Source organism: Rhinatrema bivittatum, chromosome 3, assembly GCF_901001135.1.
Source record: "Rhinatrema bivittatum chromosome 3, aRhiBiv1.1, whole genome shotgun sequence".
Lineage (NCBI taxonomy): Eukaryota > Metazoa > Chordata > Amphibia > Gymnophiona > Rhinatrematidae > Rhinatrema > Rhinatrema bivittatum.
This window is the reverse complement of record NC_042617.1, coordinates 561,935,523-561,963,296: the sequence shown is the minus strand read 5'-3', so window position 1 is coordinate 561,963,296 and position 27,774 is coordinate 561,935,523. Positions and strand designations below refer to the sequence as shown.

General features: G+C 41.5%; 1 protein-coding gene across 1 annotated transcript in view; it reads right to left on the bottom strand.

Annotated features, from left to right (window-relative positions):
- Positions 1 to 534: 534 nt before the first annotated feature.
- IL20RA (interleukin 20 receptor subunit alpha) overlaps positions 535 to 27,774 on the bottom strand; it is an 87,091-nt gene continuing 59,851 nt past the window's right edge. Inside the window, exons 3-7 of the mRNA XM_029596491.1 lie at positions 26,834 to 27,015; positions 18,434 to 18,606; positions 9,577 to 9,721; positions 8,448 to 8,587; positions 535 to 2,540 (exon numbers count right to left, since the gene is read on the bottom strand). Of these exons, the coding sequence (XP_029452351.1) occupies positions 1,695 to 2,540; positions 8,448 to 8,587; positions 9,577 to 9,721; positions 18,434 to 18,606; positions 26,834 to 27,015 (1,486 nt within the window). The 3' untranslated portion in view covers positions 535 to 1,694. The remainder of the gene's footprint in view (positions 2,541 to 8,447; positions 8,588 to 9,576; positions 9,722 to 18,433; positions 18,607 to 26,833; positions 27,016 to 27,774) is intronic.

Below are 27,774 nucleotides of genomic sequence, written 5' to 3'. Positions count from 1 at the left end.
TGTGGGAGAGTGTCTGTGAAAGCATGTAGGAGAGACAGTGGGCATGTGTGTGTATGTGGATGTGGGAGAGAGAGAGCATGTGTATGTGGGCAAGAGAGTGTATTTGTGTATGTGTGTGTTTATGTGGGGAAGAGCGAGAGAGCATGTGTGCGTGTGTGTGTTGGAGAGAGAGAATGGAGAAAGTTTGTGTTCCCCTTCCCCCAACCCCACTAATCTATGACAATCTCAGGGTGACTGGAAATCAAAGGTTCCCAGGTATGGAGAGCAAGGGATATTTATTTTTTATCCTTAGTTTTAATTATTGGATGTTTGACGTGTCTATTGTTTTGAAATATTTTATTTGGTGTTTTGGAAAAATGTTTAAAAATTGTATGTGAGATTTTAATTATTGGAGGTTATTCTCTTCATCGGTTATTTTGAAATATTTATTCCTTTTAATTGTATGGTTTTACTAGTATGACTGATGTTTTATATTTATTGATTGTATTGTTTTTTTTAATGAGGAATGGCAATAATTCAATTTTCCATTGTTGCACTGCTTACAGAGTCTGGCTTGTTATGGTTTCCACTTCAGTTTTTGTGTGCACGTTTCTATTCAAACCTTATAGTCTTGGAATGATAAGTCAGATTCAAAAATCACTCCTAGGTTTCTTGCCTGATTAACAATTGGAAAAGTGTGACCCTAGAATGGAATATTAGTTGAAACAGTGGCCCACGGATATTTTTAGTAAGTAAAAGACAAACTTAAAAATTGCTATGTAAATTAACTGAATTATACCTGATGCCAGATTTTTCCAGAGTCTTACCATCCAAACTATAATAAAAACATTTACCTTGATTTTAAAATACATTTATCCTCAATCCTATGTGCTCTGGTTCTACCATTTCCATCAGTACTCTCACATAAATTAATGGATAGTCATCTTATTTATACAATATTATATATCCTCCTCAATTTACCCTTTGTCAACCAGTTTAATTTATGGCATCCTTTCAATGTAAATCACACTATGTATAGTCAATATTGTGTAGACGAACTGGAAATATACATCAACCAAACGTAACTGCAGTGTAGTTTAAATTAAAGAAGACCCTAACGCGAAAAAATTAGGCATCCAATAAAAGTGGTCCCAACATTCACAGAGGGTGGTATGAAGGTCCGTTTAAAGTAGTCTTAAACATTCATTTTTCAATTTTCTCTCTGAACATTAATGATTTAAACTACACTGCAGTTACGTTTGGTTAATGCATGCATCCTGAGGTGATGATGTATGGTGAACAGATGACATGATGCAGACTGGGATAATTTTATTAGGTCCAATTTAAAATTAATTCTTCAAAGTATTCTAGACTTCTGTAGGTCTCCTTTCTTCTAGTAAGAGAATGTCTACAAAACTCAGAATGCTGTGAAATGAGAATAAAAACAACCTAGACATGACAACTATATCCTGATCACCATTCACTTCTGCAGTGCTTCTCAATCTAGTCCTCGGGGCACACCTATCTAGTCAGGTTTTGTGAGACCCGCAATGAATATGCATGAGATAGATTTGCATGCACTGCTTCTATCATATGCAAATCTTATCTCATGCATATTAATTGTGGATAACCTGACTGGCTAAGTGTGCCCAGAGGACTGGATTGAGAAGCACTGCACTATTGTACCAAATTTATGAAATTGCAATACATTTTTCCTATTCTTCCATTTGAACATGCAGCTCCCATTGATCTTTGAACTGCTTTAGATATAAATCATCATCAATATCATCATCATCTTCTGGTTGTTCCTCAGACATTTGCTGTTTGTACAGTTTGGATAAAAGCCCTTCTTCTTCTTCATTATGGTGCCTTTGTGTGCAGGCTTCGTCTTCATCTCTGACACTTATAAAATAAGAAAGATTGGGTATAGTCAATCGCTTAGTCTGAGGATCCCAATCTACTACTACCGTGCTGCATTCCTCCTCTTCTGCTTCAGTTTGTTCTTGCTGTATATCGTTAAGAGTCAAACATGGACTTTGTTCCACCGTTCTTAGCTGGAGGCATGGTGCTTGTTCTAGTTTTGCAAAGCAAGCATTCATTAAAGGATTATGAGAGTTATATACAGATGGGCTCCTTCCAACAGACATTTCCTCCAGATAAAGTTCTCTTTGTTCCTGTGCTGGAGAAAAATCTGTTGCCCTCATAACAAGTCCATATTCAACAGATTCCTCTATATCATTCAAAACTGAAGTGCACTGAAATCCTTGTGGAGCCCGTAATGGCTTCAGCTCTTGCTGCAAATCACATGTTGAATCTTCCTGAACCTGGACTGCGTAGCCTAAATGTTTTACATCTGACCCATCTCCTTGCAATGTCTTTTCATTGTTGCTTTCATCTGGTGAGACAGCAAAGTCCTGCGAAGCGCCATCTTGCAAATTACAATGCACGCTCTTTTGGATACTCAGCGGCCTATCCGCAGCATTCATGTTAATGAAGTTAATTACAACTTGCTCATGAGGGATGAACAGTTCGCCATTGTATCCTTTTCTGCAATGTAATATCTGAAAAAGAAAGATAAGGTATTTATTTATTTTTATTTATTTAAAAACTTTTCTATACCGTTGCTAAGTTAAATACCATCGCAACGGTTTACATGTAGGCACATATTTAATGTAAGTAAAAGTGTACTATAGTACATTCTAACAGGTGCCGTCAAAGGTTCGGTTACAATATATCATTAGACATAGTCATTTCGCGAAGTAGTTTATGACCAGTTGTACCAAGGTACTTACACGGGTGGTTTTATCACACATAGTAGTATAGTTATGTTTGTTGTGGTGTAGAGTTCATAGACTAATCTACTGTATAGTCCTAAGGACTGTATGTCGGTGCCTTTCTGTCTTTTCCTGAAATATTTCTCTCTATTCTCCTGTCTCTTTGTAAAATGCTTGTTTAAAAAGCCATGTTTTTAGGTTTTTCTTGAATGTCTTGAGATCACTTTGTAGCCTGATCTCTGGAGGCATTGTGTTCCAGATTATGGGTCCTGCTAATGATAAGGCCCTTTCCCTCACTTGGGTTAGTCTTGCTGTTTTAACTGAAGGGATGGTTAGGAGTGCTTTATTTGCTGATCGGAGATTCCTGTGTGGAGTGTGTACCCGTAATGCTGTGTTCAACCAGTCTGATTTCTCATCATAAATTAGTTTGTGAATGATACAAAACCCTATGTATTTAATTCTGTGCTCAATTGGTAGCCAATGTAACTCTGCTAGGGTTTCAGTTATATGGTCCCTCCTTCTTTTTCCAGTTAGTATTCTAACTGCTGTGTTCTGAAGTATTTGCAGTGGTCTTAATGTTGTATTAGGTAGTCCTAACATAAGGGCATTGCAGTAATCTGTGCTGGAGAAGATTAGAGCCTGTAGTATTGTTTGGAAGTCATTTTGAGTTAGCAGTGGTTTAAGTTTTCTGAGTACAAGGTAAAATACAATTTATAAATAAAAAAAGACTTATCTGTAATACTCTCACAGTGAACTTATTTTTCAGGTATGAAAATTCAGTATGTCAAGAAACATCAATTTCTACACTTATCTGCATCAGTAATATGAGAGATAGCATATATATACATTTATCACATCACATCTATTCCATGTTACTGTAAGATAACAATGAATTATGTTATAAACATCTGTTTAAATATGGTGCAGAAGCAGGTGAAATGTTTCAGTTATGTGATCTGTCCACTAAAATAACCAATGCTACCTTGAAAGTTTTCACTATAATAGGAGATCTGATCCATTGAACCAAAGAAACAGGGCTTCAAGAAATGTTGATTGTATCTGGTAAATTCAGTGAAACAGAGGTCACTATGACACATTATCACTCAATCTACACAGTGACACATTATCACACAATCTACACAGTGTACTCAGTCTACAGTGTGATTCAGGATTGTGATCACGGGCTCAGTTAAAAGCCTATTATTGGAAGTTAAAAAAGACATTCCAGCTACTTAAAATTGTAAGAATCCTAATGTTTGTAAAAGCTAAAATACAATTTTGTTCTAATAGGTTAACTTTTCAAGAAAAAAAAAGTGATCTTGAAAGTCAGTTCTTTCCATATTTTTAATTTTTTAGTTCTTTTAAAAGCAAAAATTAAGTTGTGCTTAACTGAAATCCTGATGTACTATAAGGATGGTGAAATTTAAACTTAACTTGCTAATTTCCTTTCCTTTAATCTTGTCAGATCAATCCAGACGAGAGGATTATGTCTCGCTGCCAGCAGGTGGAGAGAGAAAAAGAGCTCAAAGTTGACTTTGTTCCCCTTAAAAGGGTCTGGCACAGCCTTCAGTATTCTACGGCAAAGCTATGACAAACAAAGGCAATTGTTTTATTTTCATTTCCATACCACCCCACAACCAAAATTCATGCAGCCAAAAAACTTCACTCCATGGTTATTAACCCAGGAATAAGATAATCTCTACACCAAGGGCACAATTAGGCCAACTACTTTCAGAGGTGGCAATGATGTACCCACTGCTAGTTTTAGAGTTTGTCAGACTGAAAACTATTGATCAATATGACTTTCTTGGGTCTGGCAAGACTAAAGGAAAGGAAATTAACAGCTAAGTTTACATTTTACCTTCTTTATTTTCCATACTAGACTAGTCCAGATGAATGGGATGTATCCAAGTTCCACCCAGACCAGGAGGCAGGAAGATACAATAGCTCTGAGGCCTCCTGCGTCCAAGACATATTCTCTTCTGACATGCTCACACATGCTGAGGTGCTTAGAGCAGGGATTATGACTCTGCCTACTCCTGCTCCCTTCTTGAGTGGGCTCACTGGACCTCTGGGACCTGAAAACTCTTGCTAGGACAGGCCGAGTGCTCCTCTCCTTGAGTCCCTATGAAATCAATGCCTTACGAACCGCTGTGCTTTCATAGAAAATATCAATAGACTAAAGAGCTATCTGAAATTCAGAAGGAATTGGTCGCCTATAAACATCTGAAAGTGATCTGCTACAAACTTGAGAATGGTCACATCGTCTGACTTTCTCACCATCATAAGTGAGAATAGCCTGATTCCAAAAGACGTGAAACACTACTCTCAGAAGAGGGAGAGTATTGAGCACAGAGATACTCCCTTTCCTTTAAAATTACCAGAGGTCAACAAGAAGACCAGTTTCCAGAGCAAGACTTAAAGAGATACTACCCTATGAGGCCTGAGAGGAAGCTAGACCCCTTTAATATGAAGTTTAGATTCTAAGTTGAGGAGACCTCCCTTAGTGAAGGACTTGTGTATGCGAATCCCCGGAAAAAAATATTTCAACTGAGAGAATAGCAAGAAAGCTTCCATGGCTGTGTCTCTTGTAGCAAGCTAGAGCCAGTATCAGATTCTGTGAAAGATGCAAGTTATACCTTCATCCCAATTTCCACTGGTAGAAGGATAAAATCAAAGAAATAGATCCCTCAAAGAGAAATATTATCTTCTTTATAAACTGAAATCATAAGAGACTCCAAACTCTAACCCAGGTCTGCTATGAATTCTATTTATACCACAATAAAAGGAACTGACCCATTTGCACTGCGCCAGAATACTCAAGAAATAGAGAATAGTCAACTATCTACAGTCTGGAGAATTGATGGACCAGAGGCAGCATGGATTCACCAGGGGAAGATCCTGTCAGACAAATTTGATTGACTTTTTTGACTGGGTAACCAAGGAATTGGATCAAGGAAGAGCACTAGATGTCATCTACTTGGATTTCAGCAAAGCTTTTGATACGGTTCCGCACAGGAGACTGGTGAATAAAACGAGAAGCTTGGGAGTGAGTGCCGATGTGGTGACCTGGATTGCAATTGGTTGACGGACAGAAAACAATGTGTGATGGTAAATGGAGCCTTCTCTGAAGAGAGAGCGGTTTTAAGTGGTGTGCCGCAAGGATCGGTGTTGGGACCGGTCCTGTTCAATATCTTTGTGAGCGACATTGCAGACGGGATAGAAGGTAAGGTTTGTCTTTTTGCGGATGACACTAAGATCTGCAACAGAGTGGACACGCCGGAAGGAGTGGAGAGAATGAGACGGGATCTAAGGAAACTGGAAGAGTGGTCGAAGATATGGCAGCTGAGATTCAATGCCAAGAAGTGCAAAGTCATGCATATGGGGAGTGGAAATCCGAATGAACTGTACTCGATGGGGGGGGAAAGGCTGATGAGCACGGAGCAGGAGAGGGACCTTGGGGTGATAGTGTCTAATGATGTGAAGACAGCGAAACAATGCGACAAGGCGATAGCAAAAGCCAGAAGAATGCTGGGCTGCATAGAGAGAGGAATATCGAGTAAGAAAAGGGAAGTGATTATTCCCTTGTACAGGTCCTTGGTGAGGCCTCACCTGGAGTACTGTGTTCAGTTCTGGAGACCGTATCTACAAAAAGACAAAGACAAGATGGAAGCGGTACAGAGAAGGGCGACCAGGAAGGTGGAGGATCTTCATAGGATGACGTACGAGGAGAGATTGAAGAATCTAAATATGTACACCCTGGAGGAGAGGAGGAGCAGAGGTGATATGATACAGACTTTCAGATACTTGAAAGGTTTTAATGATCCAAAAACAACGACAAACCTCTTCCGTAGGAAAATAATCAGCAGAACCAGGGGTCACGATTTGAGGCTCCAGGGAGGAAGATTCAGAACCAATGTCAGGAAGTATTTCTTCACGGAGAGGGTGGTGGATGCCTGGAATGCCCTTCCGGAGGAAGTGGTGAAGACCAGAACTGTGAAAGACTTCAAAGGGGCGTGGGATAAACACTGCGGATCCATAAAGTCAAGAGGCCACCAATGAAGAGTGGGTGACTCGCCAGAATGATGGCTATTGACACAATACCCTTACTAAATAAACATACACATGCTTACTGTGACTCCTACATCGCTCTAAGCTTCAACAGCAAGAGGTAATGGAAAAAAGGATTTGCACTCATAAAGAGGGGAGTAGCTGGCTTGTTACGGCGGTTACTACCCCAAACCAAATATGCCTGATACTTCACTTTCAATGCATATACAGCATAGCTCTCTGCTTCAATGACAGGGGAGAAGAATAACTGATACTTCACACATCCAGCAGAGCTCTCTGCTACAACGGCAAAGGAGAAGAAAAAGGGTTCGCACTCAAAACGCGGGGAGTAGCTGGCTTGTTACGGCAGTTACTACACCAAACCAAATGTGCCTGATACTTCACTTTCCATGCATGTCCAGCATGGTTCTCTCCTGCATCGGCATGGGAGAAAGACTGATGCATCACGCATTTCCAGCGTAGCTCTCTGCTTCAAGGGCAGGGGGAAAAAAAAAACAAAAAAAAACCAAAAACCTGATGCTTCACGCATATCCTGCATAGCTTCAACGACAGGGGTGAAGAAAAAAAAGGATTCGCAATCACAAAGCGAGGAGTAGCTGGCTTGTTACGGCGGTTACTACCCCAACCAAATGTGCCTGATACTTCACTTTCAATGCATATCCAGCATGGCTCTCTGCTTCTACAGCAGGGGAGAAGAAAAAAAAAAAACCCAACAAGAGCTGTACAACATAGTCTAGGTAAAACAAATAAGCATGGGTGTAGCTTGCTTATCGTGGCGGTTACTGCCCCTACTACCCCTGACTAATCAGGCTAGATATTTCACTTGCATGCAGCTCCATCACTGCTCTCTGCATTGATGGTGGGGGTGGAAGGGGAATAGAACAAGGAGCTAAGAGTAACAGATAAGAATGAGAGAAAAAATGTGTGAGGCTTGCTGGGCAGACTGGATGGGCCATTCGGTCTTCTTCTGCCGTCATTTCTATGTTTCTATGTAAATACTTTACTGATATAACTGTAATAATTGTAACCTTTCTGCCTATCCACATATTTTCTGAAACTACCCCTTGCTAGTAACAGGAATCTAAAAAAAAAAACCCAATTTGCATGATAAATCTTGTTACACAAAAAAAAAAAAAAAAAAGGTAAAAAACCCACCATCAGACCATTTATAGTAATGAAACAGTAAGCATTCCATGCTGTTAGTCAAATTGTAAAAATGACAAATCAATCTCATCTCAATGTAATTCATTTTAATCTTCTGATCCATTAAAATGATTTCTTCATGAAACATTTGGATGCTTGCTAACACCTACAGTTCTTCACTGACTTCTAGACATGCATTTGGACAATGAAAAGTTCGTAATGGTAATTACCTCAGCTTTTGCTTATGGGAAAAACTTTCATTTAGAGCAGAGGGAAGATGAGAGAGAGCAAGATTTTGTAGGTTAACCTGTATTTTTTTTTTTTCAGGAAGACAGCAGGTTAGTTCATTTCAGCTGAATTGCAAATTTAAAAGGTTTCTGACCAAACATATTTTCACCCCTTAAAATCCGGTACGAGCTACCATTTATCAAGAACCTGTTATTAAATATGGATGCCGCTTGCTGGAAAATGACCACTCACCAGATTTGTCGGGGGCTTCTGCTTGCTGACGTGTATGTACTTGTACATGGCACAGCCCACTGCCAAGACGAAAAGTACGGCAACAGCGACGGGCAGAGAGTACCAGAATATGGCCTCCGTCATCAGCCATGCGGTGCGGTCTGGTAATATGAAAACAAGACATCGCAGCTTTACATCACCATCCACAGAATGGGAACAAACTTATCAACAGGCCTAAAGCATCTGCAGCTCAGCTGTCAGCAGTTGTTGGGCTCGGTGCAGATTCTGCAACCAGGCTTACTAATTCCTTTTGCCAAAGTCTACAGCCTCATACAGAGCGGACTATGGTGTGTTAGGGCACTGAACAGATCACCTCAGGTGCATTTGAAAACCAAATTGGAACACATTTCAAATGTATTGGAGATTAAGTTAAACAACTTATTTAGAATCCTTTGTGGTCTTTAGTTAGCTCACATGTGTACATTTTGTTATTTGATGATTGTGGATATTTTTGCTTTGTTTTTGTATCCCGGCTTCTTAAAATTAGCGGTTGCTCGCACGCGGCCCACATACACGTGTGTATGGGGCCGTTTTTGCACGAGCAATGCTTTTAAAATGCACCTGGAAAGGTAGCAAGAGTGACTCAGAGCAGCAGTGGCGCTGGCAATTAAGATCACAAACAGTAAGTGCGGAGCAATACAGAAAGTAAGAGTGGCAGCAAGGCCCCAAGATATGGAGTGAAGTCAGAGGCAAAAGAAGAATGGCATCAAGGGCCAAGCAATACAGGAGTGGGCATGACAGACCCATGAGTGATGCAGTGAGCGTGCAAAGCATCGGATTGCCAGAGGAAGATCAAGAGTCGGCAAACGCCAGGGAACCCAGCCACAATAAATACGGCTGGTCAAATTTTGATGCTCTAGATTTTAGGCTAATTTTCAGCTGAAAACCTAGTTGGCTGGTTTCGGCTGAAAATTTGCCTAACCGAAGGCTTTCTGGATATTGGCCTAAATGTCTCTACAGTCTGTGCAGAATCCAGAAATTAATATATTACCAACAAGGGAAAAGAGATTCCTTTAACTTGCTTTGTATTTGCACTACGGCTGAAAGCTTTAACTGAGCTCTCCCTCTGCTTTACCCTGTAGTCTCTTACCTTCCAAGGTGTTTGTGCATACAAGCTGGGAAGGCTCGCTCAGTTTATATGGTACAGGAACAAAGGTTCTCGTGGTAACACAGTAGGTGGTATTAGGACTTAACTTGTTTATATCCAGCGAATTATTTTGTATGTGAAACTTCCACTACAACAGAAAGGAAAACAGTAGCTGTCATTTCAGAATATAAATGTATCATTTTGAACTCAGAGATTTACAAATAAATATATATACAACTAAAAGAATTGTAAGATGATTTCAGAATCAGTGTTTATTCATCAACTCAGGTTCTTAAACACTGTGTGTAAATTTTAAACACCGTGGGGAGCTTTCAGTTCCATAGGTAAAATGCATGCTTATTTGCAAAGGGAAACCCCAAATAGGGTTTCCTTTGAAAATCCAGCTAATGACATACAGCAGATCCAAAGGTATCCCCTTTAAAATTTACACGGTTTACCTTTAGGTAGCAACAGACTCATCCCAGATAGGGTTGTCAACTGCTTCCATTTTTTTCAGATCAGGTTGATCCAGTCCTGGTTTTACCTCCTCACTCTCACTGCATGCAGGGACTTGTAGTATTGATTTCCCTAAGACGAGCAGAACTACAAGTCCAGGCATGCAGTGGGCCAAAAGTCAGATTGCAATCACACCATAAACACCAAATCTAACTGATCATTCTCTGGCATCCGGGCTCCCATCACTTCAAATTTTGAAGCATTTTCATGATTTTCTAAGTGAAAATAATGCATAAATAGAACAGCATATTTCATACAATTGTTTTTTAATATCTATGTAAAGCTATCCTTCCCGCAGGTGATAATCAAACTGACTTTCATGCAAAGTTATCTAAATGTCTGCAGGCTGTGATAACTTGGGCAACTCAGAATAAACTAACATTAAATGCACAAAAAAACTGAAATAGTCATGGTCTGGATTCTGGTTTAATTCTTAATGGGATGCCATTACCCAGTGATTCAAAGGTAAGAAACTAGGGATGGCATTCATTTTGAACGAATGCACAATCCGCAACGTTTAGGTCCTTATTCGTTGCATTCGTGGGTCCACGAAATATATGGCGAACCCCCACGAATGCAACATATCATTAACAAAAAAAAACCCCACCCTCCTGACCCCCCCCCCCAAGACTTGCCAAAAGTCCCTGGTGGTCCAGCGGGGGTCCTGGAGCGATCTCCTGCACGCTTGCCGTCGGCATTCAAAATGGCACCGATAGCCTTTGCCCTTACTATGTTACAGGGGCTACCGGTGCCATTGGTCAGCCCCTGTCACATGATAGGAGCACAAGATGGCGCCGGCCATCTATTGCTCCTACCATATGACAGGGGCTGACCAATGGCACCAGTGGCCCCTGTGACATAGTAAGGGCAAAGGCTATCGGCGCCATTTTGAAAACCGGCAGCCAACAGCCCGAGTGCAGGAGATCACCCCAGATCCCCCACTGGACCACCAGGGACTTTTGGCAAGTCTTGGGGGGGGGGGGGGGGGGGGGTTGTGTGTCAGGAGGGTAGGGAGTTGTAGTTAATTAAATTTAAAGGGTTGGGATGGGTTTTTTTGTTTTTGTTTTTCCAACTTTAATGGAAAATGAATACCGAATGCAACTAATGGACGAATCGGGTTTCCCCCTATGAAAACAGATGCAATGGATTTGGGTCCTGGCGCAACGAATACCAAATAGCAACGTGTCTTTTCCCTCTGCACATCCCTATAAGAAACCTCGTTGTCCATGGAAGCCCAAGTTGCAAAATACAAAAATTGTCTTTTTTTTAGTAATTGTTATTCACATTCTTATTTTTTCTAGGCATGAGTTCTTATTTTTTCTAGGCAATCCCCTTGAAATTGGGTTTCCGTTGAGAACTACAAGGAGACTGCAATTGATGCAGAATACATTTGCCAGGATCCTTACCAACATACCATCCCATAATGCTGGTTTTAAAAAGTTTACATTGGCTCCCCATAACATTTAAAGCTAAATTTAAAATGTTGGCACTTTCTTTTAAGTTACTAGTCAAAATTGGTCCAGTCTATCTGAGGGACTGTCCCCAAATATTACTAAGATCTGCATATTAGTGTTGTTAAAAATCCCTCCTCATCATGAAGTTAGGCTTGCTAGAACCCTTACGGAAGCTTTTTCAATAGTGACCCCTACTTTGTGAAACTCTTTTCTGCCAGAGATTCATCTTGAGAAGATCTAACTTTTCACAAAGGTGATAAAGATGTGACTTTTCCAACGAGCCTTTACACTGACCTGATAATCTAGTCCTTGGCAAGGTCTTTATGGATTGGAACAACTACATTTTTGTGTACTGTTGGGATGCTTTTAATTATTTTTTTTAACGTTTTATTTATACAGTTTAAATATACAAAGCATCAGCTATCTTTGTACAATCAAAATTAGGGAAGACAATTACATTAGAAAGAAAAATATGGCAAATACTTTAAAGTCCTTAATTTGTTCAAGGCAAAGAAAACAAACATGAAGTAACAGTCATATCAATAATATCTTCTCCTTGAAAAAAGAAACATAAGAAGAGGAGGGGATGAAATACAAGGAAGAAAATACGGAAAAAATATTAGGAAAGGCTTATAGCTAGTAAAGACACCCCATATAAATAACTAACGACTCAAATAACTAAGGATCAAGTGGGACTGGAGAAGAAGTAATCATTTTCCTAGCATTAAGGAAAGACCGCAGCTGTTCAGGAGCAAAGAAAACGAAACTTAACAATGAATTTACAGGGATATCGCACCACAAAGGAAACTCCGAAATCCAAAGTATCTTTCCTAAGAGCTATAAAGCCTTTCCTCCTAAGCTGAGTAGACCTGAAATATCAGGAAAAATACATAAGTTTTGCCCACGGAAAGAGGAGTTTAACTTTTTAAAATATAATGACATAACTTTGGAAAGATCAGATTCAGATACAAAAGAAACAAGCAAATTAGCTTGGTCTAATACTTCCTGATCAGAAGACTCAAGAAATTCGGTAAGATTCAAAGGAGGGAATTGATTCCCAGAGGGTGGATTTGCAGAGACAGATGATGGCAAGAACGTTAACTTATTTATGGAGGGACGTTCTTCTTGTAGAATACCCAAGATTGAAGTGAAAGATCTTCTTAAGGGAAACAATGGAAGTTCACCCTGAACCTAGGGAAAATTCAAAATTCTAAGATTCAAATGGTGGGAAACATTTTCCATCAGTTCTAGCTGATGTGAGAGAACCCCCCCCCCCCCCCATATCTCAAATTGTAGTGGATTGAACTGCCTGGATTTTGCAATATCTTGTTCAATATCAGCATGTTGCCTGGAATGATCTTGAATTGTGCTTTCATGCTGCCTCAACCAGGGGATCCAATTTAGAGAGAACTAAATCCACTTTGGAAACAGAAAAAGACACGATATTAGCAAAGTTCTCCATTAATTCCCATAATGAATCCAAGGTTCTTACCGCAGGCTTAACTGGTGGCTGAAGAGAATTCTGCAGAAGAGGAGCCACCGAAGCAGCAGGTGCACATGGAGAAGAAACCTGGTCTTGATCTGAAGAAGGCAAAGAAGGTGAAGCTCTCAGGAGGAACCATGGAAGATGTTAAAGCAGGCAGAGCGGCGTCTTCGGCTCCCATCCGTGCCAAATCCAGCGGCAGAACATCGACCGTCGCAGCGGCAGAATGCGCGTGTGGCAGAGCCGGCGGAAGAGCCTGCTCTCGGGGGGCTGAGGGAAATCTCGTCTCCAGGCAGCACCGACGCTCCCTCGCTGAGTGCCGCATCGAGGTAACACACCTCCGGAGCCTATCCCAGGTTCCAAGATAGACGCGAAGGTGAGAATAGTCTGCTGGCCAGAGAGGGTAAGGGAGGGTCGGTGGGAAAGCGCCACACTTTCCACTTCCTCTTCGGTGGCATAATAAACACAGGAGAACAGAAATGTGAGGGAAAAGGAGAAGGGCTCAGCAGCACAGCGTGTAACGACTCGTGGCCATCTTGTCCCCCCCGCCCCCTGTGTTATTTTTTTATTATTTTATTATTGTGGATTTATTTAATGTTTTACTTTTGCTAATTTTTTAATTTTATCTTTAACTTTCAAATTGATAGTTTGTTTATTTTATGATGTTCTCTGCTTTGAGCTACGTAGAAATGGAATACAAATACATATGCTATTGTAATGACCCACTGGGATTCATTACCAGTAGTGTCCTTAAGTTTAACTCTTCTAGCTAGGGACAGAAAGGTGGAGATTGTGGGGAGGTATCGTTCGGTGCAGCCCCTCCCCTTGAGAGTCCTGGGATGGCCGTCCCCTTGTGAGGAAATAAAAGCCGCCGTCTCCTGAGAGCACTGGATGCAGTGCAGTTTGGTTTTGGAGTTAGGAGGAACTGCAGGAGCTTAGCCTCCATTGATTTTGGGGTCTACCCATGGACTCAGGTACCATCTGCCTGCAGTTCCTGGGCAAAGTCGAAGAAGCTGCCTTGGCAGTCCACACCTTGGCTTCTGGGTATTCATCCGGGTTGTTTTTTGGAATTTTCAAAGGTTTTTTTTTGTTAGATAGCCTATGAGACCCCTGGGCGTTTCTTGGGTTGAAGGCACGGGGAAACCTTTCCCTGGGGTGGGGTCCCAGGATAGTGAAGACCTGCCCCTCTGCATCCTCCTGGAGGACAGAGGAATGGTGGATACTCTGGGCAGCGTGTTTGGATTCAATTTTTGGGGAAGAGACTTTGGTTTTTTTTTTAGAAGATCTGAGAGGAAGGTTTTGTGCCTCCTTCTTACCCCAAGGCAGAAAGAGCTGCATGGATCCCTTTCATCCAAGGATTCAAGGAGAGAGAAAGAGAGAAAACTTGGACATTTGGAGAATTGTGAGTAAGAAAAAAAATGAATTCAAATTTGAGGATCCCCACTTGGAGTTCTTCACCCCTGAGGAGGAGGTACATTGGGACTCTGTGTTACCTTTTGTTTACCAGCTTTGGAGGGGACTTTCCTGCTCGCACAAGGCTACCCCTGACCACTTGGGAACCTCATTTTCTCCATGCCCTGGAGGATGAGTGTTTTCCTGGCCCTGGTAGAAAGAGACCCTCGCTCAGATAGAGACTGAGAACTGTAAAAACCACTGTGGGGAGGAAAAACAGCACATGTGACCTCTGCCACCAGCAGCAAAGTTTAATTCTGGACGATTCACCCAAGCTTCCTGTGCGGGTTTTGGGGAGCCACATCAGTGGCAGTGGCAGAAAGAAGGTAAATCCCTCCCCAGGGAAGAGCATCCCTACCTCTTAGGGCCTTGAAGGAGAAATTCATTTTCCCCTATCCAGTAAAAGAATCCAGCCCTGAGGCGAAAGAGACGTGTAAGAGTATAAAATAAATCTGAGCCAGCCCCAGGACAAAGAGATTCTCTTACGGCCCCTTTGGAGTTCTGCATATCCTTTAAAAAGGGGATGCATTACGTTATGTATATTCCATTCCTAAAAGCACCATTGATGGATGCCCCATAATATTGGAATATTACAGTAAGGGGAGAGAAAGACTCCCAGTCTTACAGCCAGAGGGCACCTGCCTGTAACAGGAGTTGTGGGGGAGTCCTCTAGGGTCAGGCAGAGAAAGGAGCAGAATCTTTCCCAGACAAGGGAAATAGATCTGGCCAAAAGGTGGAGAACCAAAGAATTGGAGTTACCCCAGATGGGTGGGAGACAGCTCCTGCTTACGGAGTCTCCAAGGATAGGAAAGATCCTGTCCCCGAAAGCAGAGAATTCTGTGAGCGTGTGCAGAAGGGCTCTGCTAACCTAGCGGAGGTCTGCTGCGACCTTAAAGTGAAGAGGAGTACACGGATTTGGTAAAACCCCCGTGCCAGCATGGCGACACCCAGAGAGAGAGAGGAAAGAAGCGCAGTCTTGCCTGCAGAGATGCAGCGTGGTGAAACTGGATTTCCAGATACCAGGACATCTGAAGAGGGTAAAAGGAATTCCCTTAAACAGAGCCAGTAGGATTCACTGCCGTAGAAAGCTTTAAGAAGTGCTCACCGATTGAGTGCTGTGACCGTGCAAATGGTCTGTAGAGATTCTTCATCTCAGAAATACGCTGTCAAATTGTCATTAATGAAAACATTTTATTTGCAATAAAGTCTTTATTGGAACACAATCTTTTGTGTGTGAAGAATGTTTGAGGGACTAGAAGTGCAGCTTCCCACCCGTTCAGAAATGAACCACTCCCAGTGCCTCCTTATCCATGGCAAAAAAAGCAGGTTACATGCATATTACCTTTTAATTGCACTAAATTAATACATTTCCGACTAGCTTTTGATAGCTGTGCTCCATGAAGTCAACACAAAATGAGCTAAGCATGAGGTTATCCGAACATACAAGCCATCTTCAGGCTGCATTACAATGGTGGCGGTTATCTTTCAAACAGGCCGATTCAGTACGGTGCGCTCAGGCTGAGCGCACTGTTAGCCCCCGTTTGGACGCACGTTTTTGATGTGCTCAACATGCAAATGCATGTTGATGAGCCTATTAGTTAGTCCCGCTCGATACAGAAAGTAAAATGTGCAGCCAAGCCACACATTTTACTCTCAGAAATTAACTCCTGCCAAAGGCAGGAGTTAATTTCGGCTGACACCAGGAAAGTGCTTTTCTGTTCACCCTCCGACTTAATATCATAGCGATATTAAGTTGGAGGCCCGCGGGTTGGAAAACAGACGCTCAATTTTTCCAGCATCCGTGTTCTGAACTCGTGGCTGTCAGCGGGTTCGACAACAGACACCGGTAAAATTAAGCGTAGGCTGTTAAACCCGCTGACAGCCACCTCTTCCGCCAATAAGGAGGCGCTAGGGACGCGCTAGTGTTCCTACCGCCTCCTTATTAGCGCAGGCCCTCATTTGCATACTGAATCATGCGCCCAGGAGAGTCGTGCACCCAGGTAGCGAGTCCATCAAGCTAGGTTGAAAGAACATTGCACAAATCTCATTTTTGAGTGAGTTTCCTCACTCTGAAGGTCATCAAATCTTCACAAGAAAGCACTGTTCTGTTCATACGTCTCACTTTGAATGTCAAGGTGGCCCCTAACCCCCTACGCTACTACCTAAACCTCACCTCGAATTACTAGGTGGGCCTCCCATAGAGATATAAATATCTATCTAGGGTGAAGGCATTACAGCTAGTCTCTCTCTCTCTCAAAAATCTACTAATACTAGCCTTTGAGAACACATCATCATAACACTACTGAAAAATTGCCCCTAACTCCTCCTCTTTTTCAGATTTGCAAAGCACCATACGTTATGGTATTATCGCAAGCGATAAGCCTTTAACGCATGCGAAAACGCCTTATAGCATTTTGATAAATGACACTATTAATGATGAATTACTATGAAATGACAAGAAACATTTTGTGAGAGTCAACACCCAATTTCTTCTAACATCAATACTAACTATATATTGTGGCGTTATACTAGACATGCCCGGTATCACATTATCTTCATTGCCTTATAATGAATCATAGGACAAATTCCATTTTTTAAAGTTTTGTTTTTACAATTAAAAACCATTTCCTGTACATACCCAGCTCAGTCCAGACCAGTGAGTTATGCACTCCCACCAGCAGATGGAGTCAGAGAGCAAAGCTTCGAGGCACTAGAATCCCAAGTGTTCCACTTGTAGCTCATCGGTATTTATCGATACCCAAGCAAAGTATAATTGACAAAAAACCATTTAAATCCCGAAACAAGGGTGAACAGGAAAAAACTCCCTGAAGAGTCCGAAACAAACGACCCCAATACCTGAAATTCAGGTTTGAACCACGGTTCATAACAAAAATCAAAATAGAATCATTCTGATAGATTCCCTATTTACAGCAGCTAACCGTTAGGTAAGTCAGGCTTTCAGCAGTAGCACCCGGGTGGGATCCTGGACTGGTAAGAACCAATTTTCCTTTATCTTGTGTTTGTGTTAGAAAATCCATTCCCTAATACGGGACAGTGTTTCAGATGGCTTCTTCATCACTTAAATATCACTGCGTTTATCGTTTCATGCATTTACTTTTTTTTCACCATGGCTTGTTTTTAATTATAAGGCAATGAAGGTAGTGTGATACCAGGCCTGTCTAGTATGAGGCCACAATAGATGGTTAGTATTGATGTTAGAAGGAATTGGGTGTTATACTCACATTATAATTTTCCTTTAGATTTTGCATAATTTGTTGTGTTGTCGAAAGAAACATTTTGTATCATGTCATGATTTGGCAAAAAGAAAATAAAGTTATTCCACATAAAAAAAAAATTAATCAGTTAATCAGCATACAGCAGGATGAACTGAAGTAAAAGTGCCTATTTTTTATTTACAGATTCTTATATTTATTTATTTAGGATTTTTATATACCGGCCTTCTCAATACAAGTATCAAATCAGGTCGGTTTCCAAAGAACAAAACTGTCGCGGTTAAGGCGTTACAATAAACAGAGTTTCTGAACATAGGAACATCAATAAATATTACATAGGCGTTACAATAAACAGAGTTTCTGAACATAGGAACATCAATAAATATTACATAGACAACAGTAACTCGTCAAAATAACATGGATAAATATAGGGAATGGCTAAATATGGGTAGTGTAACTTGGAATATACAGTTAATGGAAAAATGTGTAGATGGGCGCAAACATGGGTAGTGCAAGAGCTCGAAGAACTAATGCATCAACAGAAGAGTGTTTTCAATATAGGTGGGCTGTCCAGATCATGGGCAGTTGAGGAGCTAATGGTGGACTATTTTGCTCTTTGACCGGTGTCAGAATGTTCCTGTGATTCTGGATAGGCTTGCCGGAAGATTGGAGTTCCTATCATGGCTGTCTCCTGCATTGCTCCCACTTCCCCTTAAACTTACCCACTGGTGTGTTTTTTTGTTGAGTATTGAGACTTCATATTCCAACCGAGAGTAAATTTCATGAAATGAAACTATATCATTAGGGTTTGCGTTCCATTTCACAGGACCAGTCAGATTAATTGAAATGGATCTTTCACTACTGTACACATTGACTGTAGGTGGACCAATTTTGGCTAGAAAAAAAACCAAACGTGCATGTTAAGATTCAAAACACAAATTTAATAAACCCATCAATTCAGATTAATAGGCCACATCATTCCAGTAGGGGTCTTTGTAGGTTGTAATAGCATTTGAACGAGCAACACAAAAAGTTATTTTATTACATGAGCTTTTCAAGACCACATAGGCTCCTACTTCAGATATGGATCTCATAAATCTAATCTATTACAATATCTTTTTTGTTGCTCCTGTAACAAGGCATCATAGCCTACTAAGGCTCCAGTTTCTTTCAAGACCAATATGGCTGTTAAAATTGCTACAACAGCAGATTTCCTAGATAAATGTCATAATCAAACTTCTTGTAAACACACTACAAATCAGTGCAACCAGCATATACAAATTTTTGTATATTGCTTATCCAATAATGGTTCCAAGCTGGTGAACAATACATACAAGTTAAAAAATAAAATACAATATATATATAATAAAAGAAATATAATACACAAAAAAGAAAAAATAAAGATAAAATAACAAACAATTCTATAACAAAATCAATCATTAAATAAAACAGTAAAATCCTACTTAAATCAAAATCTGCAAAGTTAAAAAAACAACGTTTGTTTTACTTATGTACAGTAATATAGTCAGATATCAGTGAAATCTCTTTAGATTCTGATTTCCAAAAAGAAGGGCCCAAATAATAAAAAGCCTTCTTATGAGTTTCCATAAGTTTCACTTATTTAGGAGATGGAGCATCTAAGAAATACACAGATATGTGCATAAGTTTAAGCACCCCCATCAAACTGAATCAAGGGTCTCCGGCCCCCAGGGGCCAATACATTTGTGTTGCTGCCCCTGCCGCTTTCCCCTTTCCACTACCACCATCCTCCATGTAGAAATGCTTAAGGTCTCAGAAACAGCAGACATTTCAAACAACACCCACTTCTCATCTTCTACCTGAGTGCAGCTGAAAAAAAAATACAAAAAGAGGACTCCGGGAGCCCCTTACAGTCCGGCACTGGGGGCTTTGAACCCCCCCCAGCCCACCCCATACACCTCTAGGTGAACAAAATCAGAGCCGGCTGCCTGCCCACACTTTCTCCCTTATCCTGCAGTTGTACAGGGAGGGAGTTGGTCCATTGTGATTCATTTAAATGTGTCTTAGCTCCTCTTCCTATGTTGTTGTTTTTTTTATATGGAAGACAGACAGATGGGATTTACAGTGCTTTCCTAGGTCTTCTTTGGGTCATCTGAGTCCTCTCTATGCCCTGTGCTTGAAAAGGTTGGAAAACACTGCGCCACTGTACATCCTGAGAGATTCAGGAGAATCGGCATCTCAGTTAGCAAAAATCCAATTTGATGACAAAAACATCTCTTTATAGGACAGTAAGTTGCTTAACTAGATCAAAGGGTCTACAGCTAGCATATTAAGTTAACCCCCGACATGATCTGTGTCTTACAGCAAGTTGTCTCATAGGGGATCATAAATGTTTGAAAAAATAGGACAAAAATTCATATTAAACCTGCATACAGACAATAAAATAAGGCTCAACAGCACATAGCAAAACAGCACAATTCAAATTTATGGCTATATATTGCACTCTTCAGATACATATCAAACAAATCAGGAGGATAAATAGCTTAAATACAGTGCCAAAAAGTCACATGGGAGAAAACTACTAATAGGAGGGGCAGATGAGAAAGATAATCCAACCAATGAAAAAAAGCAAGATTTAGCCCTCCGGGGGACCAAAGGATACCAGATTCAGCTGTAAACCCAGCATATACACACACAGTCTTGTATAGCTTGAACATACAGCACAAACAGAGAAAACAAAGGGCTCACTCAGTAGTTCGATGGAACAGAGAAACAGAACGCAACAAAACTGAAATCAAAATGAGTAAGATAAATCAAAGGAAAAATGCCCACTGATTTCTTGAAGGCCAGCAGGCTGCAAAGTGTCCAAATAAAAAAATCCAGTGCTGTTCACAACAAATCAAGTGCAGTGCAAAATTGCCACTCTGGGTGAACCGCATTCGATAACACCAAACCGAATGGGGTTTCCCTGACTAATGAGAGAGGAGAGCAGCCCTCTGACTGAGCAGGCCTAATATTGCAACAATGCTCAAAAGGTCTTGTTTAAATCATACATGATGTTTTAGCAATGTACAAAAGAGGGCAGGGACACACAATAGCATAAATGACCCCTGCAGTGCTAAGATAGAAAATAAAGGGGAAACTGCTTCAGCGAGATAGGCTGTAGAAAGACTAAGAGAGTGATAGTGACACAATGCTTACAAGGGTTGTGGCCCAAGCCAGATGGTAAGATATCATGCATCAAGGGGACACAAATTCGAGGAAGCCAAGATATCCCACAAATTATGGTCATGGTGTAAGACAAACCGTGGGACCATGTGAAAAGCTAAATGAGGGGCTAGAACTGGCCAGTGCTGCCAGGTAATGATAAAAATAGCATTTATAGTAGTAACATAGTAACATAGTGATGATGACAGATAAAAACCTAGTGGTCCATCCAGACTGCCCAGCATAAGAACATAAGAACATGCCATACTGGGTCAGACCAAGGGTCCATCAAGCCCAGCATCCTGTTTTCAACAGTGGCCAATCCAGGCCATAAGAACCTGGCAAGTACCCAAAAACTAAGTCCATTCCATGTAACCATTGCTAATGGCAGTGGCTATTCTCTAAGGGCTGGATTTTAAATGCCCTGCGCGCCGGTGGCCTATTTTGCATAGGCCACCGGCGCGTGCACAGCCCTGGGACATGTGTAAGTCCCAGGGCTTTGTAAAAGGGGCGGGGGAGGGGGGCGTGTCCGGGGGCGGGACCGGGGGTCAGGGGGGCGGTTTGGGGCGGGACCGGGGGCATGGTGCCGGCCCATGGGCGTGGTCGAGGCCTCCGGACCAGCTCCCGGGTCGGGTGATGGCGTGCCAGCAGCCCACTAGCGCACGCAGATTTACGCCTGCTTTCAGGAGGCGTAAATCTGGCAACAAAGGTAGGGGGGCTTTTAGATAGGGCCGGGGGGGTGGGTTAGGTAGGGGAAGGTGGGGGAAGGGCGAAGGAAAGTTCCCTCCGAGGTCGCTCCGATTTCGGAGCGGCCTCGGAGGGAACAGGCAACGCCCGCCGGGCTCGGCGCGTGCAGGTTGCACAAATGTGCACCCCCTTGCGTGCGCCGACCCCAAATTTTATAAGATACGCGCGGCTACGCGCGTATCTTATAAAATCCAGCATACTTTTGTTCGCGCCTGGTGCGCGAACAAACGTACGCCCTCGCACAAATTTATAAAATCTACCCCTAAGTGAACTTAATAGCAGGTAATGGACTTCTCCTCCAAGAACTTATCCAATCCTTTTTTAAACACAGCTATACTAACTGCACTAACCACATCCTCTGGCAACAAATTCAGAGCTGCTCATCATAGTAACTGCTGCTGTGTGCAAGTTATCCCTATGCCTTCCATTAAGGGTAATAACTGCCACTCCATGCAGGTTACCTCCATGCACCCCTTTCTTCATTTCCAACACCTAGCTTCTAGGGATCCATAGTGTTTATCCCATGCTCTTTTGACTGCAGTTACTGTTTTTGTCCTCGCCACTTTTCTGGGAGAGCATTCCAGGCATCTACCACCTTCTTCTTGAAGGAATATTTACTGATGTTGGTTCTGAGTGATCCTCCTGGAGTTTCATATTATGACCCCTAGTTCTACCGTCTTTTTCCAACAGAAAATGTTTAAAATTTCAAAGGAAATCTTTCATGTATCTGAAGGTCCGTATCATGTTTGCCCCTTCTCCTCTCCTCCAGGGTATACTGTACATATTTAGATCTTTCAGACTCTCCTCATAGGTCTTCTGATACCCACTGTATCTTCTGATACCCACTGTATCTTTTTTGAGATACAGTCTCCAGAACTGACACAGTACTGAAGATAAGTCCTCACCAAGGACCTGTACAAGGGCATTATCACCTTCTTTTTCTTATTGGTTATTCCTTTCTTTATGCAGCCCAGCATCCTTCTGGCTTTAGTTATTGCTTTGTCACATTGCTTTGCCACCTTCAATTCGCCGGATACTATTACCCCAAGATTCTTCTCGTGGTCGGTGCACATTAGTCTTCCCCCCCCCCCCCCCCATCACACCCAACTCTTGGATTATTGCACCCCAAATGCATGACTCTGCACTTCTTGGCATTGAATCCTAACTGCCAAATCTTTGAACATAAGAACATAAGAAAATGCCATACTGGGTCAGAGCAAGGGTCCATCAAGCCCAGCATCCTGTTTCCAACAGTGGCCAATCCAGGCCATAAGAACCTGGCAAGTACCCAAAAACTAAGTCTATTCCATGTAACCATTGCTAATGGCAGTGGCTATTCTCTAAGTGAACTTAACTCTTCAAGCTTTCTTAAATCACTTTTCAATCTTTCTATTTCTTCAGGCATGTCCACTCTGTTGCAGATCTTACTATCATCCACAAAAAGTCAAACTTTATCTTCTATCCCCTCTGCAATGTAGCTCACAAAGATACTGAATAGGATCCATCTCAAAACCAATCCTTGAGGCACTCCACTTGACACCATTCTGTTTTCAGAGTAGGTTCCATTTACCATTACACGCTGTCTCCTGTCAGTCAACCAGTTTGAAATCCATGATATAACCTTGGTGCCTATTCCCAAGCTTCTTATTTTATTCATAAGCCTCCTATGTGGGACTATATCTAAAGCTTTGCTGAGGTCCGAGTAGAGCACATCAAGCTTCCTTCCCTGATCCAGTTCTCTAGTCACCCAATCAAACAAATCAATCAGGTTTGTCTGACAAGACCTTCCCCTAGTGAATCCATGCTGCCTTGGGTCCAGCAACGCGCTGGATTGTAGGTAGCTCATTATTCTTTCTTTCAACAGTCTCCCCATTACTTTTCCCACCACAGACATGAGGCTATCTAGCCTGTAGTTTTCAGTCTCTTCTCTCCTACTGCTCTTCTGAAACGAGACCACAACTGCTCTTCTCCAATCATGCAGTTCCACTCCCAATTCCAGGGATCTACTGAACAGGTCTTTCAGTGGACCTGCCAGCACATCTCTGAGCCTCCTTAGTATCCTGGGATATACCTCATTTGGCCCCATAGCCTTGTTTACTTTCAGTTCTCCTAGCTCTTCCCATACATTCTCTTTTATGAATGGGGTTGCATCTACCTCACTCCCATCCATGGTCTTGTCAAACAGCAATGGTCTTTCTCCAGGATCATCTTTAGTGAACACCAAAATGAAGTATTTGTTTAATATTTCTGCTATTTCTTCATCTCTTAGTGACCTTTCACTTTTACTATACCACCCTCCTCTTTTCTCTGATATATCCTTTCTTCCGCTTGATCTTTTCCTTTCCTGATTCCTTTCCTTGCCTCTCTCAGCTTCACCAGGTATTCTTCCTTGTGTTCCTCTGTTTGGGATCATTTCTACTTCTTGAATGCTGTTCTCTTTACCTTTATTTTTTCAGCCACCTCCTTTGAGAACCTAATCGGTTTCTTTATCCTCTGACTTTTGTTTACTTTTCTAAAATATAGATTTGTTGCTTTTGTAATAGCTTCCTTTAATTTGGCCCACTCTTGTTCCACCTCACCCATTTTCTCCCAGTCTTCTAGTTCTTCCTCCAGTTGCATCCCCATTTTATCAAAGTCCTTATTTTTGAAATTCAAAACTTGTAGTTTCTTGTGACTTCCCTCTAGCCTGGCTGCGATATTGAACCATACTATCAGATGATCACTGGTACTCAAGTGAGCTCCTACATAGACATGAGAGACATTATCCCCGTTTGTGAACACTAAGTTGAGTGTCACTCCTTCCTTCATAGGTTCCATTACCATATGTTTGAGTAGAGCCCATTGAAGGGCATCCACTAGCTCTCTACTTCTTGCAGATTCTGCAGTAGGTATTCTCCAATTCACATCTGGCAGATTTAAATCTCCAGTGAACAACACTTCTTTCTTGCCCACCTTTTGGATGCCTTTGATCAAATTTCTGTCCAGTTCTTCTGTCTGAGTCAGAGACCTGTAGATCACACTAGTGTAAATGGAAGCATCATTTTCTTCTTTTTTTAAGACAGCCCATAAAGCCTCTTCCCTAACCCATGTCCCTTGCATTTCAGATGATTGGATATTGTTTTTGACATAAAGAGCTAATCCTCCCCCTCTCCTGTCCTCTCTTAACATATTATAGCTCAGGATTGCCATTTCCCAATCATGAGATTCATTGAACCATGTCTCTGTAATAGTGATAATGTCCAAATTAATCTCCACCATTAGGGCCTGCAGGTCTGGAATTTTTTTGCTCAGACTACGAGCATTTCTGGTCATAGCTTGCCAACATTTCTCCCTTGGTTTGCTGCTCTTCCTAGTCACTTTTTCTGCTCCTTTGCTTAAGTGTGGAATATTGAATTGGTTGATTTTATTTTCTCCTCTCGCCTCCTGCATTCCTTGGGGGTGACATTCCAATTTCATCGGACCACCTTCTGCCACCCCCAACTTGTAGTTTAAATGTCTGATGCTGTATGACTTGAATTTCTCGCTGAGGATCTTATGCAGCTGAGTAAGAGAGAACCCAGGTCAATGTATCAGAATCATTGACGGGATATTGGGTAAACAACATTTAAGGGCTATTTTCATCACGTCGTGAATACCCACATTGCAATAAGCTGCCATCTGTTTAGCCTGCATAAAAAACAAATGCATCAAAGAGAACATAATTGTCACAATCTAAAAATCTTTTGATCTGGTTAAGCGACTTGCCAGCCTATAAAGAAATGATTTTGTCATCAAATCAAATTCATCTCAGGATGATTTTGTCATCATAGAATGTAGAACAGCTTATACCTTCTTTAAAATATTTTTCTATTAAAAACTGATATCCAAAATTTCTAATTGTATTTGTGAGCAGTATTAGTTATTTCCACCTACTTTTTTTTCCTAAGACTTCGCATTGCGGGTTGGTAGTGTCATTACGTCTGTAGCTTGATTTTTTTTTTTTTTTTAATGAAATAAAACATCTTCTCGCAAATTTTAATGCATAATTACTATTATTTGCAGTTTTTTACAGATTCAAAATAAGAAAACAAAGGCTAATATTCAGTAAGCTGGCCAGCAGTAAAGTTATTTGTGCAAAGTTATCTGGGTAACTTTGCCCTTGGCCTGCTTACTTTTTATTGTTTTTTTTTTTTTTTTAAAATAAGCAATATCACCTAGCGGCAACTGAGCCCTTTCCCCTTCCTTTGTAACGAAAGTGGAACATTCTCCAAAATTAGTATAGGAGGGTCATAGAGCAGAGATGATCTTTTTTTTTTTACCCAAAAAGGGGATTGACTTTTGTACAGACACCCCCACCCCCCTCGAGTCTCTGGATTCCTGGAATAGCTGGTAAGCAGCTCCTTCAGCCCTACCAAGGCAGAAGTGTCATCTCTCTAACTCTCAGCTGCCCGGAAGATTCAAAAACTCCAAACATGCTTTTTTTTTTTTCTGGGCTCCAGTCATTGGTGCAAAGGTTTGACAGCTCCATTGACTCCTGGGGGTCAGCAGACTCCTTGTGTCCCCGCCCAGCTTCCCCCCTCCCATCCAACTCATTTCTTTTCCTGTTAACACCTTGGGGTGGGTTCTGTTGGCAGCAGCTCAAAAGATATAAAATGTTTTAGCTCCAGTCGTTTTTTTTTCAAACTCCTTGATTCGTTTTCCCTGGTGCCAGGGGGAAATCAGAGATCCCAGGCTAAGCAAAGCAAGTCTGAAAGACCATTTGAAAAGGTGGGGGGGGGGGGGGGGACGGGACTCCAGTTTGGCTTCCAGTCCCAGTTCCTCATCCTCGTACAGCATCAGCTCAGGGAGGCACGGAGGCAACTTTTTGAAAACCGGGTTACACTAGGACTGCCCTCTGACAGTCCTACAGTTAACTGGATAAATTATCCAGATTAACTCTGAATATTGGAGGTAGCCACACAACTTATCTGGCTAACTTAACTCTGCCCTGGAACATCCCCAAGTTATCTGGGTAAGCTTTGTCCGGCTACCTACTTAGCGGGATAATTTGGAAGCTGTCAAGAGCACAGGTATTTTTGAAAACCCATGATTTGTCTAGCCAAGTCTAAAACCTATCCACACAAACTATTTGAATATTGACCCCAGAGTATTTTGATATTTGTCACACTAATTGCAATGTGAAAATCAAGTCGTCCTCATGCTTTACTCACTGTCTGTTTTGGGGAAAAATCGATCTGTTTCTGCCCATTTTGAGCAGGTGGCGTAGTTTGAGCTGGCCTTCACTTTAGCATAGTAATGCTCTTCATAGTCAGAGGTTTCATTTGAAAGGTCACACCAGGTCTTGCTGATATTCTTGCATTCAAACTTGCAGTGATATTCTTTCGTACCATACCTGTTTAGAAAGGAAGAGAGTAGGAAATTAATGAGGATTTCAGAAAGGTCACTTACCAGACTGCTTTAAAAAAGCAAAAGTAGAACCAACTCTAAAGAAACTCAACCTGGACAATAATGAGCTTAACAATTACTGCCCAGTCTCAAATCTAACATGTTTATTGTTATGTGTTATGGATGTTATTGTTATTTTATTGTTTCATTGTGTATATCATCATGATTGTTGTAATTCACCTTGGGGTAGCAAGGAAAGGCAAATAATCAAATCTAAATAAATAAAATAATTACAATTTTTAGGTAAGATCACTGAAAAAGCTATACTAGTACAACTATCTGACTTTCTGTTGACCACAAAGGGCCTGAACCAATTCCAATCAGGCTTCAGGCCACATTTCAGCACAGAAACTGTACTGGTGAGCCTACTTGATGAAATACCACTATACATGGACCTTGGACAGACAGCCTTGCTGGTACTCTCTGCATTATTCGCCACTGTTGACTATAATGTCCTAATCACCTGTTTAAAAGACCTGGGACTAGCAGGCCCGGCACTAACCTGGATCGACTCCTTCCTCCACAATCACTCCCAACTGTTTGACAGCATCATCCTACCCTCACTCTCTCTCCTAAGGAGTACCACAGGGATCTATCCTATCACCAACACTGTTCATCCACTCTGTTGTAGATATTAGTATCATCTGAAAAAAAGACAAATCTTCCCTACCAGCCTCTCTGCATTATCAGTTATGAAAATACTGAA